This window comes from Zingiber officinale, chromosome 1B, assembly GCF_018446385.1.
Source record: "Zingiber officinale cultivar Zhangliang chromosome 1B, Zo_v1.1, whole genome shotgun sequence".
NCBI classification, from domain to species: domain Eukaryota; kingdom Viridiplantae; phylum Streptophyta; class Magnoliopsida; order Zingiberales; family Zingiberaceae; genus Zingiber; species Zingiber officinale.
In genome coordinates this window covers 12,246,695-12,258,176 of record NC_055986.1, presented here as the reverse complement: position 1 = coordinate 12,258,176, position 11,482 = coordinate 12,246,695, and the positions used below count along the sequence as shown (strand labels likewise).

Here is an 11,482-nt window from a genome sequence, read left to right as displayed (position 1 = left end):
TGTTCTCTACTAAAGTTAAATCGAAAAAATAATTAATTCATATTTAAAAAATCATCGCTCATAATATAATGAGTCAAATTTATATTTGAGTACATTTATATAATTAGGAGAACTAGACGAATACATACGAACTGATTTCATATTATTCCAAGTTCTCTAGATCTATCAACCGATTTCTATATGTCATTCTAAGTTTTCTAGAAGTTAATGAATCTAGAGAGCTATGAACCAATTTTTATGTATTCATCTAATTTTTTTTATTATATAAATATTCTTAAATATTAATTTAAGTCACTATATTAAGAATAATAATTTTTTAAATATGAATTATTTATTTTTTAAAATTATAAAATTAATCGATCTAACTGCTACAATGGTAACAATTGACTAGAAACATGAACAAATGTAAAATTGAAATTTAATACATGATTTAACCATTTTAAAACTAAAATACATGATTTAAACATTTTGAAAACTTTTATTCGATAAAAAACCGTTCGATTTTTGACAGAAGGTTATCACTTTCTCATTTTATCTCTATAATATACATGAATTTAAAATTTCATCTGTCAAACTCTTCTCCTTAATTACGTACTTATAAACAAATAGCAGAATTTTATTACTATAAATAAGTCATTTTATTGAAGAAGAATTTTATTATTATCGTACACACGGATACATTTTATGATATATATGGTCCTTGGTTCAAGAGGCTCGGAGCACCATTTTATTTTTCTAAGCTGTATCGCTGTTCCACTCAGTGACTTTGATAGCTTTGTCACTCGGCTAGTCGGCGTCAATTATTCCAAAGACGAAATACCTTTTAAAAAATGCCTCTAACAGTTGATTGAATCCATAAACACTATTTTAATCATCAGTTTTTTAATCAATTCAATGGCCACGACTCGGATTGACGGCCAAAAAGTAACCCCTGGCCTAGGTTTGCAAACGCAGAGAATCCATTGCGTGCCGCGGCACAATCTGAGGCAAATCTTTCCATGTGTTGTTTTTCATCCAAAAGCCACAGTCGAGTGGGACCAGGATTCTAGCGCATGAGGCTTCCACGCACTCCATGGGATCACAACTTGCACTCATGCAGTTGACAATCGATACACGATGGATTGACCATACTACGCGAGCTCACTGCGACCCGTACTCCGAGAAGCATCCATGTAGCTTCCTATTTCGACACAAGTACATAACTTTGAAACAAAACTGAAGTATGAACATGCCCTTGATACGGGCACTTAAACAACTTGCAAGCGGCTTGGGTTGACTACATAAACGCATATGTAGTGTCGATGAGATTGGTAGGTAGCCCGCATTAGTAATTCATACAGCGTTTTGCACCATTGCTGAGTAATATCTCCAATATACGCTAATACACAACGTTTTCGTTGGCTTTCAAGCCTCCACTATTGTTGTATTGACGTTTTTGTTGAATAAGTGAATGGAGAATAAATAGTAGGGGAAAGAGGTTTTATTGTGAATAGAATTTTAATTCCACATTGAAAATTTTAAGATATTTTTGTTTGTTTATATTGATTCACATGCATTAAGAATGTGAACAAATGCATGGGGAGATATTCTCTTTCATGCGTGGGCGTGCAGTTCACCGCGACCACCAGTGCTTGGTCGGATTCACGATCGGTCGTTGTATCTTGGGAAACAGACGACCCTTATGAGCCTCGAAGCACAGCAGGAGGTGAGTGAATCTGTTTCAAGGAAATTGCGACTCTCGTAGGCCTCGGTCAATTTTCCCGGTCGATCTTTTCGTCCGCCAAGTCGACCAGTCTACTCGCTCTAGTCTATTGCCCTGCATACCTGCCCTGTCGCTCTGGTCTACTGCCCTACAAACTTGTCCTGCCGCTTTGGTCTGTCGCTCTGGTCTACTGACCTGCCCTGCCGCTCTGGTTTGTCGCTCTGGTCTATTGCCATGCAGACATGCCCTGCCGATCTGGTCTGTCGCTCTGGTCTGTCGCTTTGGTCTACCGCCCTGCAAACCTACCCTGCCACTCTGGTCTATCGCTCTGCAGACTTGTCCTGTTGATCTAGTTTGCCATTCTGCAGACCTGCCCTGCCGCTTTGGACTGTCGATATGGTCTGCCCGCTCGGTGAATTAGTCTGATCTTCTACACATTACAGAAATCAACCTCTGCTGACAGCCTGAAATTATCCGCTCAGATCATTTTGACTGTAAATTAAATTAAATTCAGTGTAACTTAAATTCTACTAATATCCGTAAATCTCCGACAACATATTATTTTTTTCCAACAATTACCATTGCAAAATCACATGCAACTTTATTTTGGAAAAAATAATTTGTAAATCCTAGTTAAGCATCATCATCCATGCATTATCTTCCGCCACCATTACTCACAAAAAAGAAGCAAGCATCATCCTCCCTTTTGTATGCCTTATCTCCTAATCATGAAGCATTCTTAATTAAACTTGTAAATTAGTAGCCACTTTTGGGAAAAGCTCACGCGCTTCACTGTCAATTATTTGATGTTTTGGTAATTTACTAAACCACGCACTTACTTTTTAAATCACCAAATCACCAACAGTGTCGGGCATGTGAACCAAAAGACTCTGATTCGTTTGTACATATGCTGTATTTCTCAAATCTCGTACATTTATCTGCGTCGGTTGGCCCAGAACCGACGTCGGTGAGAAATCATCGTCTCTAACTTTGACATCCGTGGCCTGAAGGGGCAGATTAAATGAGGAAGGAAGAATAGTAGAGGAAAAAAAACTAATATAGACAAGGGCGGAGAAGCCTGTAACAGCTACCTGAGTGGATAGACGTGGCCTGACAGTTACGTTCCAGATTCTTGGATAATCGTGGTCTGAGCACGGAATGAGGGAGACTGAAGAATGTGGTCGATGCAGTGAGTCATAACGGTCAGAAAGAGAAGCTGAGGAATTGGATCCACGTAATCCCCTTTATTTACCGCAGTGAGTCTCTTATCGTCTAGTGTTTTGAGGATGCGCATTCGATGGATTAGACAGGCGGTCGCGTGTCCACTTGGAAGAAATCGCCGACTCCATTAGCTGTGCTACGATGGCCGGTGAAATGACTGAGATATGATTTTGGTCCTAACAAGTGTGGCATGCGTGTTGGTTATTGAGTTTGAACTGAATATACAGAACAAGTTCGATTACATTCTATGAACAATTACATCACCAGTAGTAAATGTTTCGTAATTATCGAATAAAAAACAGTTTTTTTTTATCAAATCTAGTAAATAAAATTTTAAAATATCCAAATCATATATACCCACTTTTTATTTTACCCTCGGCCCCAAATCAATTCGACTAGAAATATTTTCTAGTTGAATTGATTATTTTTATATGTTTGAAAAAATTCATCCATTAAGTTTAGTCAAAATTGATTGATAGAACTAAAGACCTCGAAATGATATAAAATCAGTTCATATATATTTATCTAATTCTTCTGATTCTAAAAATGTCATGAAACATTAATTTTACTCAATATATTAAAAGTAATGATTTTTAAAATATAAATATATTTAAAAAATTAATTCATGTTTAAAAAATTACTGCTCTCGGTATATTTAATAAAATTGATGTTTGATAGTATTTTTACAATCGGGAGAACTAGACGAACACATAGTAATTTGTTTTATGTCATTTTGAGGTATTTATTTCCATCAGCCGATTTTAGTCGAAACCAGCTGATGGATAATTAGAGACCTTAAAATGACATGAAACAAGTTTCTATGTATTCGTCTAGTTTTCCTAATTGTAAAAATAGTATCAAACATCAATTTGATCCAATATATTAAGAGCAGTGATTTTTTAAATATGAATATATTTAAAAAATTAACTCGTATTCAAAAAATAACCGGTTTCTACCGAAATCGACTAATGGATCTAGAGATCTCGGAATGATATTAAATCAATTCCTATATATTCGTCTAGTTCTCCTAATTACAAAAATACTATCAAACATTAATTTGACCTAATATATTGAGAGTAGTGATTTTTTGAACATAAATTAGTTTTTTAGATACATTTGTGTTCAAAAAATCACCGCTCTCAATATATTATGACAAATTGATATTCGATAATATTTTTACAATCAGAAGAACTAGATGAATATATAAAAACTAATTTTATGTCATTTCAAGATCTCTAGGTCCATTTGTCAGTTTCGGCCGAAATCGATTGATAGACTTAGAGACTTTAGAATGATATAAAATCAATTCCTATATGTTCGTATAGTTCTTCTAATTGTAAAAATACAATCAAATATCAATTTGAGCTAATATATTGAGAGTAGTGTTTTTTTAACATAAATTAGTTTTTCGAATACATCCATATTTAAAAAATCACTGCTCTCAGTCTATTATGACAAGTTGATATTCGATAATAACTTTACAATTAGAAGAACTAGATAAACACATAAAAATTGATTTCATATCATTTCAAAGTCTCTATGTCCATTAGCTGGTTTCAACCTTGAAATGACATGAAATCATGTTCGTCTAGCTCTCCTGATTATAAAATAATTATCAAATATCAATTGTCGCGATATATTGAGAGCATTAATTTTTTGAACACGGATGTATCCAAAAAATTAATTCACATTCAAAAATTATTATTCTCAATATATTGTGTCAAATTGATATTTGATAGTATTTATACAATCAATAGAATTAGACGAACGTATAGAATTAATTTCATATCATTCCGAGGTCTTTAGATTCATCAGTCGATTTTAGTCGAAATCGACTAATAGATTTTTTAAACAGAATGGAATCGATTCAACTGATTTATTTTTTCAATCGAATTGATGTAAAGATGAGTATAAAATAAGAAATAAATATGTGATTTGATCATTTTAAAATAATCATATATGATTTAAATATTTTAAAAATTTATTTACTGGGTTAAATAAAAAGATTAATTAAAAAAAAGATCGAATATGTATTTTCCTGATCTAAGAATAGACAAATGAACCGTCCGTTGTTGCGAGCGGGGAAATCCGAGGGAAAGAAGTCAAATGTTTTACAGGTTAGCTAGCTAGCTAGCTAGGCCACCACTTGGGTTTCGTCAAGGGCACCGACTGTCCTTAATGCCGTGTCTCTAATATACATATATATATAGAAGCGCATTCCCCTTCCCCCCTGCTACAAAATATCCCCAATCCAAACTCGTTCTCCCATCCACACCCAGTTTCTTCCCAGTTACTCATTTATGGAGTTCCAAGAGGGCATCAGTTCCACGGGGCTACAGAGCGAGGAGATGGACTTGAGGAGAGGACCGTGGACGGTGGAGGAAGACCTTGTCCTCATGAATTATATCACTGCTCACGGCGAAGGCCGGTGGAATTCCCTGGCTCGTTGCGCAGGTAATTAATTCGCTGTCCGTACACGTGCCTTACCTTAGTAGATCGATTCTAATCGATCCGTTGTTAACTAGCTAACTGACTGACTGACTGACTACAGGGCTGAGGCGAACGGGAAAGAGCTGCCGCCTCCGATGGCTGAACTATCTCCGCCCCGACGTCCGCCGCGGAAACATCACCCCAGAGGAGCAGCTGCTCATCCTCGAGCTCCACTGCCGCTGGGGGAACCGGTGGTCCAAGATCGCGCAGCACCTGCCCGGGCGGACTGACAACGAGATCAAGAACTACTGGCGGACGCGCGTGCTGAAGCACGCGAAGCAGCTCAAGTGCGACGTCAACAGCAAGAAGTTCAGGGACGTGATGCGCTACCTGTGGGTGCCCCGCCTCGTCGAGCGCATCCGGGCCGGCGCCGCCACCGGCGCCTCTGAGGAACCGGGGCTTGGCCCCGGGAAACCGACGAGTCCGTCGGACTCGTTCGGGATGGAGCTGTCTCCGCCTCCGGTCTCCGACGGCTGCGAGGACGCCGGGGTTGCTACGGTGGCGGGGGACGATAGCGGCTGGTTGGAGTCGGCGTATGATGACCTGGTGTTGCCCGACTTTGACCAGAGCATGTGGACGGAGAATCTATGGAGCGTAGAAGACATTTGGTCGCAGGAACAGCTGTGGTAGTGCCCCTCTGTTTTCGGGAAGAAAAAACGAAAAATAGTATTTATCAAATTTGTAATTTTGATTGCTGCAAAGAAAAAAAACAGAGCAATTTTTTTGTTATAATTTTTCGTGAAGGTTAAATCCTGATATATACATAAATTTATACTCCAATCTTTATTTTAAATATATCCACTAAAATCATTAAATTAAATATCTCTTAGATCGAAATTTATTGATTAGAATGGTTGAACCGGAAAGATAGTGGTGGATTTAGGTGGAGTGTGGGTGTGTTTTAGCACCCTTGTTCTCGAAAAATTCTACCAATATGTTACAGTACGAGGGACAATGAGAAGGAAGACAAATTCCAGTTCCCTTAATTGTACAATTTTTTTTTTTTTTTTTTCTGAATCAGTCACTGCAGATAGGTAGATTTAGGAATGTGCTTTTTTTTCTTTTTGTTTGGATTCTATAAATTTCAAAATTCAAGAAACTCCGTTTGACCTTTTTTCGAATTTAAAATTTCATTAAAAATTCATTTACCTCTGAAAAGCAAATCTGAACAACTCGATTATATATGCATATTTTTTTCACATAAACTATACATTAGTCTATTTATATATATATATATATATATATATATATATATATATATATATATATATATATATATATATATATATATATATATATATTTAAAAATGATCATATGTTTTAAAAGTAAAGAGAAAAAAACGATGGCAACGTTGCATGATAGCACAACGCCTCGAGGTCCTTTCAGAATTGTTTGCTTAGTCAGCTACAATGACCCTATTTAGCACACATTGAAAATGAATCTCATAATAGAGTAACACCATATACAAATATATCTATTACAGTAACAACGGGAAATATCAACTGTATAAGTGGGAAGACGACGGTAACATTGCAGCACATGATTCACTAGACAGTGTTTTAAAAGGTACCATTTAGAATCGCCTAAGTGATGGGTGTCAGTCCGCCGTCTCGCTTTTTTAAAGACGATGCCCTCTAGTCGTCAGTCGTCACCACATTAACCGTCCGCCTAGGCAAAAGCGACCGATTAAGTTTTTTTATTCTACTTCTATTTTTTTTTAAATAAAAAATTTTAAAAAATGTGAGAGGATGAAATTTCAATTTCAAACAAAAATAGTATCCATGACACCTCTTCGATAGTTCGGTTCTTTCAAATTTCAATTGTTTCTCTGTCGCTGTGTCGCTGCCTCTCTGCTATCGTCGACCTCTATGCCCGGTGCCGCCCCCGGTGCAAGTGTTAAGTGATGAGTTGTCCTTGTAGATTTAAATTTTTAAATTGAAGGAGTGAAATTGTATATTATTTATTTATTTTAGATTTTTATGATAATTTTTATTAGGGTTCAAATTTGTTAATTGTTTGGCTCAAATTTAAGATTTGTGTTACGTTTAGGGCTATGACTCCAAGTGTATTTTGTTTGAAATTTCATATTTGTATGATTGACTAATTATGTGTGCTAAGGTTAATTTTTAATTTTAGGGCTTTTGACATTTGACGTCGGACATGATAGTAGTTATCTTGCGGACTGACAAGAAAAACAATTGAGGAGAAAACAGGAAGAGAACCTAAAGAAAACAAGGAGAAAAATCTGTTTTTTACTAAAAAAGAAATTTTATTATTAATCGAGGGATAAATTTTTATACAACTAGATAAATGTTTATATAAACTTTAAACATAAGATAAAGAAAGGAAAGAAATTATAATATATGAATTTCAATTCTAATTTTGTAAAAAAAAAAAAAAACAAACAATTTTTTTCAAAAAAGAAAATCTCTATATAGAAATTAAAATTAATAAAGCAAACACTATTTAAGACTAACTATAACCCACAATTACTAGGTATAAAAAAAAATATCTTAAATACCATAAAAAAATTACTAAAAAAAGTTGTAAAATCTTTGAAGGTTCTAATGAAGGTCTAAATAGTGGATTTTGGGCCTAAAAATTGATGGTTATGGGTACCCCACAACAAATATAGATTTTCAAATTCTGCACATTTTGCCATAAACAGAGTCTGATTTCGAGTCCCGAGTCAAAAGTTATAACTGTTTAAAGTTCAAGTGGTCATGTTGGATTGATCCTACATTAGTCTCTTTGTGTTGAAAAGAACTCGCCCTCAAGTTTATTGTAGTCTCATCAACATCCACTAAATAAGGAGTCAATTGTACTTCACATTAAAGACATTGAACGTCTTCAGATAACAAGGAAGACACAATCTGTAGGCATTGTCGTTGATCTTTTGTAGTATCTCACAAGGTCCAATCTTTCGATTCTTCAATTTATTATACTCGCTAATAGGAAAATGATCACAAGTTAAAATAGTCAAACAAAATCTCTAACCTCAAAAAGTACCTGACGACGATGAAGGTCAACCCAAGTTTTATACTTGGTATTGCTATACATAATTGGTAGTTTCACCTGCTCATGAAATGTTCTGAAGATATTTTATCATCTCATATGCTTTAGGGTTAAATCGTCCCACACATGGGACATGGGCTAAGTCCAAAACCCTTGATGGTTCCGCCCATAGACAATCGTGAAAGTATTGGTGCGGGAAGCATCAGGCGATCGAACTTGAGTTTTGATAATGACAAAGGGTTCAAAGTTAAGATTATTTGTTATCTAACAAAATTGAATAAAATTGCAGGAAAGTCCTAAAGTTTGATAGTTTAGTTTGTTGTCTATCTTGGTTTCACATCAACTATCGGCCTCTCAAACCTAGTTGGGTTTTAACTTGGTATTTGATACCCTAGACCCATCAATCCATGCACGCTCTGTAAATATATTAGATCATAAAAACACCTAACTTAACTTGTTTATTATTCATCAAAATCTGAGTTAGACCGTTAGTACAGATTGCACCAATATAAGAAGTTATTTATGGATTTTGTATATGGAGAATACTTAGAGTGAGAGAGGAGATTAATATAACATTCAAAAATCAAGAGCTTCATTATTGCTCACTTATTGATATTATTAATAAGAAAAGTCATAATTGATTTGATAGTCCACTATATTTGGTGGTCTACCTCTTATAAGCTTATTGTTCCTTTAATGACTAGAACATAGAAAGAGAAGAAGTTGCCACAAATGAAGAGCATAGGAAGAGAAGAAGTTGTCAGAAATGAATTTTTCACTTGTGTTGAGATATTATTGTCTAATGATATTAGCCAAAGTGAGATAGTAAATATAAAATTATTGAAGTATATCAATAAAGTAGGGGGGTTTGGAAGAGTATTGACTATGGTGGGATAGACAAAATAATGAGAAATATGATTGAGGTTAGAACTAAAAATAAAGTAATAATCGCTTACTTTATATTATAAATTTTATTGTTTATTTTTTTATTTTCCTTTTTGTTATTATTTGATTTGATTTAATTTTTATTTAGTTCCATGGTGACATCTTTTTGAAAATGATGAACCTAAATTGTAAAAGACGACTAAAAGAATCTTTTCTTTAACTATAAGTTCTTTCGATTATGAGAGAAATTTGAATACTTTTGAGAGGGTAAGTATTTAATTATTTATTGTGTATAGTGTACTAATTATTACTAAATGTCTAAATATATATTTAATATTAATATTTTTGTATAATGTAGATCCATATAAAGAAAATAAATAGACTAGATACTAGAAGATTGAATAATTTAGTCTATGTTCAATTCAATGGCAAGATTATAAAAAAAAAGATAAGAAGAAAAAGTAGTTGATGTGCCACTTACTAATGAAACAACTATGACACAAGGATGTTTTCATAGGATGCTCAGTTAGTTAGAGGGTGATAAAATTATTACAATATTGGAGCAGCAAAATCAAATCATGATTGATGTATGCACTCGTGGAAAAATTCTTTCTCCACTTAGCAGTTAGGTATAAGCTGACCCCATGATTATCTCTATTCACTTAACCTGGGGAAAGACTGTGAAAAATATTTGAGGTGATCATAATTATCTTTTATTATAACTATGATAAAAAATGAATTATGGATGGCGGAGATGAAAATATTGAGATAAATATTAAGAAGATAAGAGAACTTCATAAAAATTTTATATTGGATACAAAAGAGGAAGGTACTATAGATTTTTAGTTTGAATATGATACGGAGAAAATATTGAAGAAATATAGAGATGAATTAAAGAAAAATTAGGAATATAAAATTATATGAGTGATTTTGTATCATTTTACTAATTTTATTGTACATTGAATAAATTGTGGCTAGGCTACGGTGGCCGCCGGCCTACCATTTTAGAACACTAAAATTAGCTACAAGTAAGGACAAAAATTTACTCATTTGATAATTTTAAATTCCGATAAAAGTTTCACTCGATTGATTCTTATCTACACTTCTAAATTACACATTTGGACCAACCAATTTTACTTTGATTTATAATTGTTTTTAGCAGTACAAAGCGGTCGCAATATCGACAGTAATGGACGTTCTCTTCAACGCAGACCCTACTTCCTCACGCTGTTAATCGCACACATTGGTCACGTTGGCATATTAAATCGTCCATGCTCGTAATGGAGAGTACAAATCCACAGGTTACCAATTAATCTATACACTTGTCGTTTTTTCACTGGTGGGCTTTTCTTAAACGTCCAGGCCCTTTTAAATTAGTTATAATGAAATGGTCTCCATCTTGTTACCTATTCGAGGGGCAGCCTATCCGATAATCAATCGGATTGACTGACGGTGAGAAATCTTTAGGGTATGTTTTGTTTGTATATTTTTCATTTTAATTTTTTTAAAAATATAGATCTTTCAAAAAAAAAAAGAAAATAATTTTTAAATATCTTCTATTTTTTTAAAATATACTATATATATTTTTAAAAAATAGATATAAAAAATACAAACCAAATCTTATTTTTCTAAAAAAACACACACGTTTTTTTTTTAAAAAAAAACTTAAACCAAACCATCCTTAATTATCTGTGATGTCATGTCATGAACGTCTTCATCACCTTCACCTCATCATTCCCTAGTTGCCCACTCTTTGTTCGAAAAGTATCTTTCGTATTCGGCAACTCGCGTGCTGGGAAAGTAAATATTAATTTTATAATTGACAAAATTATAAAATACAATTTATAATATTTTAAAAAATCATAGCTGCTGCTGAGTAATTATTTAAATATAGTATTTGATATGGGAGAAAACAACATAAATAATTATTTTAATTAGTTATCTTTAATTTTTTTAATAATTTAGATGTCTAATTTTATCGGACTAATTTGATTTTCATCCTTTAAAATATAATTTATACACATTCAAAAATAGACCTCTACTATTACAATTTACTTGTCGCGAGTGATTGTTTATAAAATAAAAATATAAAAGAAAATTAGTCTGGACCTAATGATTTTATGAATTTTATTGATTGAAATTCTATATAAGGTGTATATATATATTTT

At 33.7% G+C, this 11,482-nt stretch overlaps 1 protein-coding gene across 1 annotated transcript; it reads left to right on the top strand.

The window, feature by feature from the left end:
• The first annotated feature begins 5,148 nt into the window (after window positions 1-5,148).
• On the top strand, window positions 5,149-6,145 carry LOC122051049 (transcription factor MYB2-like). The gene is made up of 2 exons (XM_042611975.1): window positions 5,149-5,377; window positions 5,475-6,145. Exons 1-2 carry the CDS (start codon window positions 5,224-5,226, stop codon window positions 6,041-6,043), a joined length of 723 nt encoding a protein of 240 aa, XP_042467909.1. The 5' UTR covers window positions 5,149-5,223; the 3' UTR covers window positions 6,044-6,145.
• The last annotated feature ends 5,337 nt before the right edge of the window (window positions 6,146-11,482 follow it).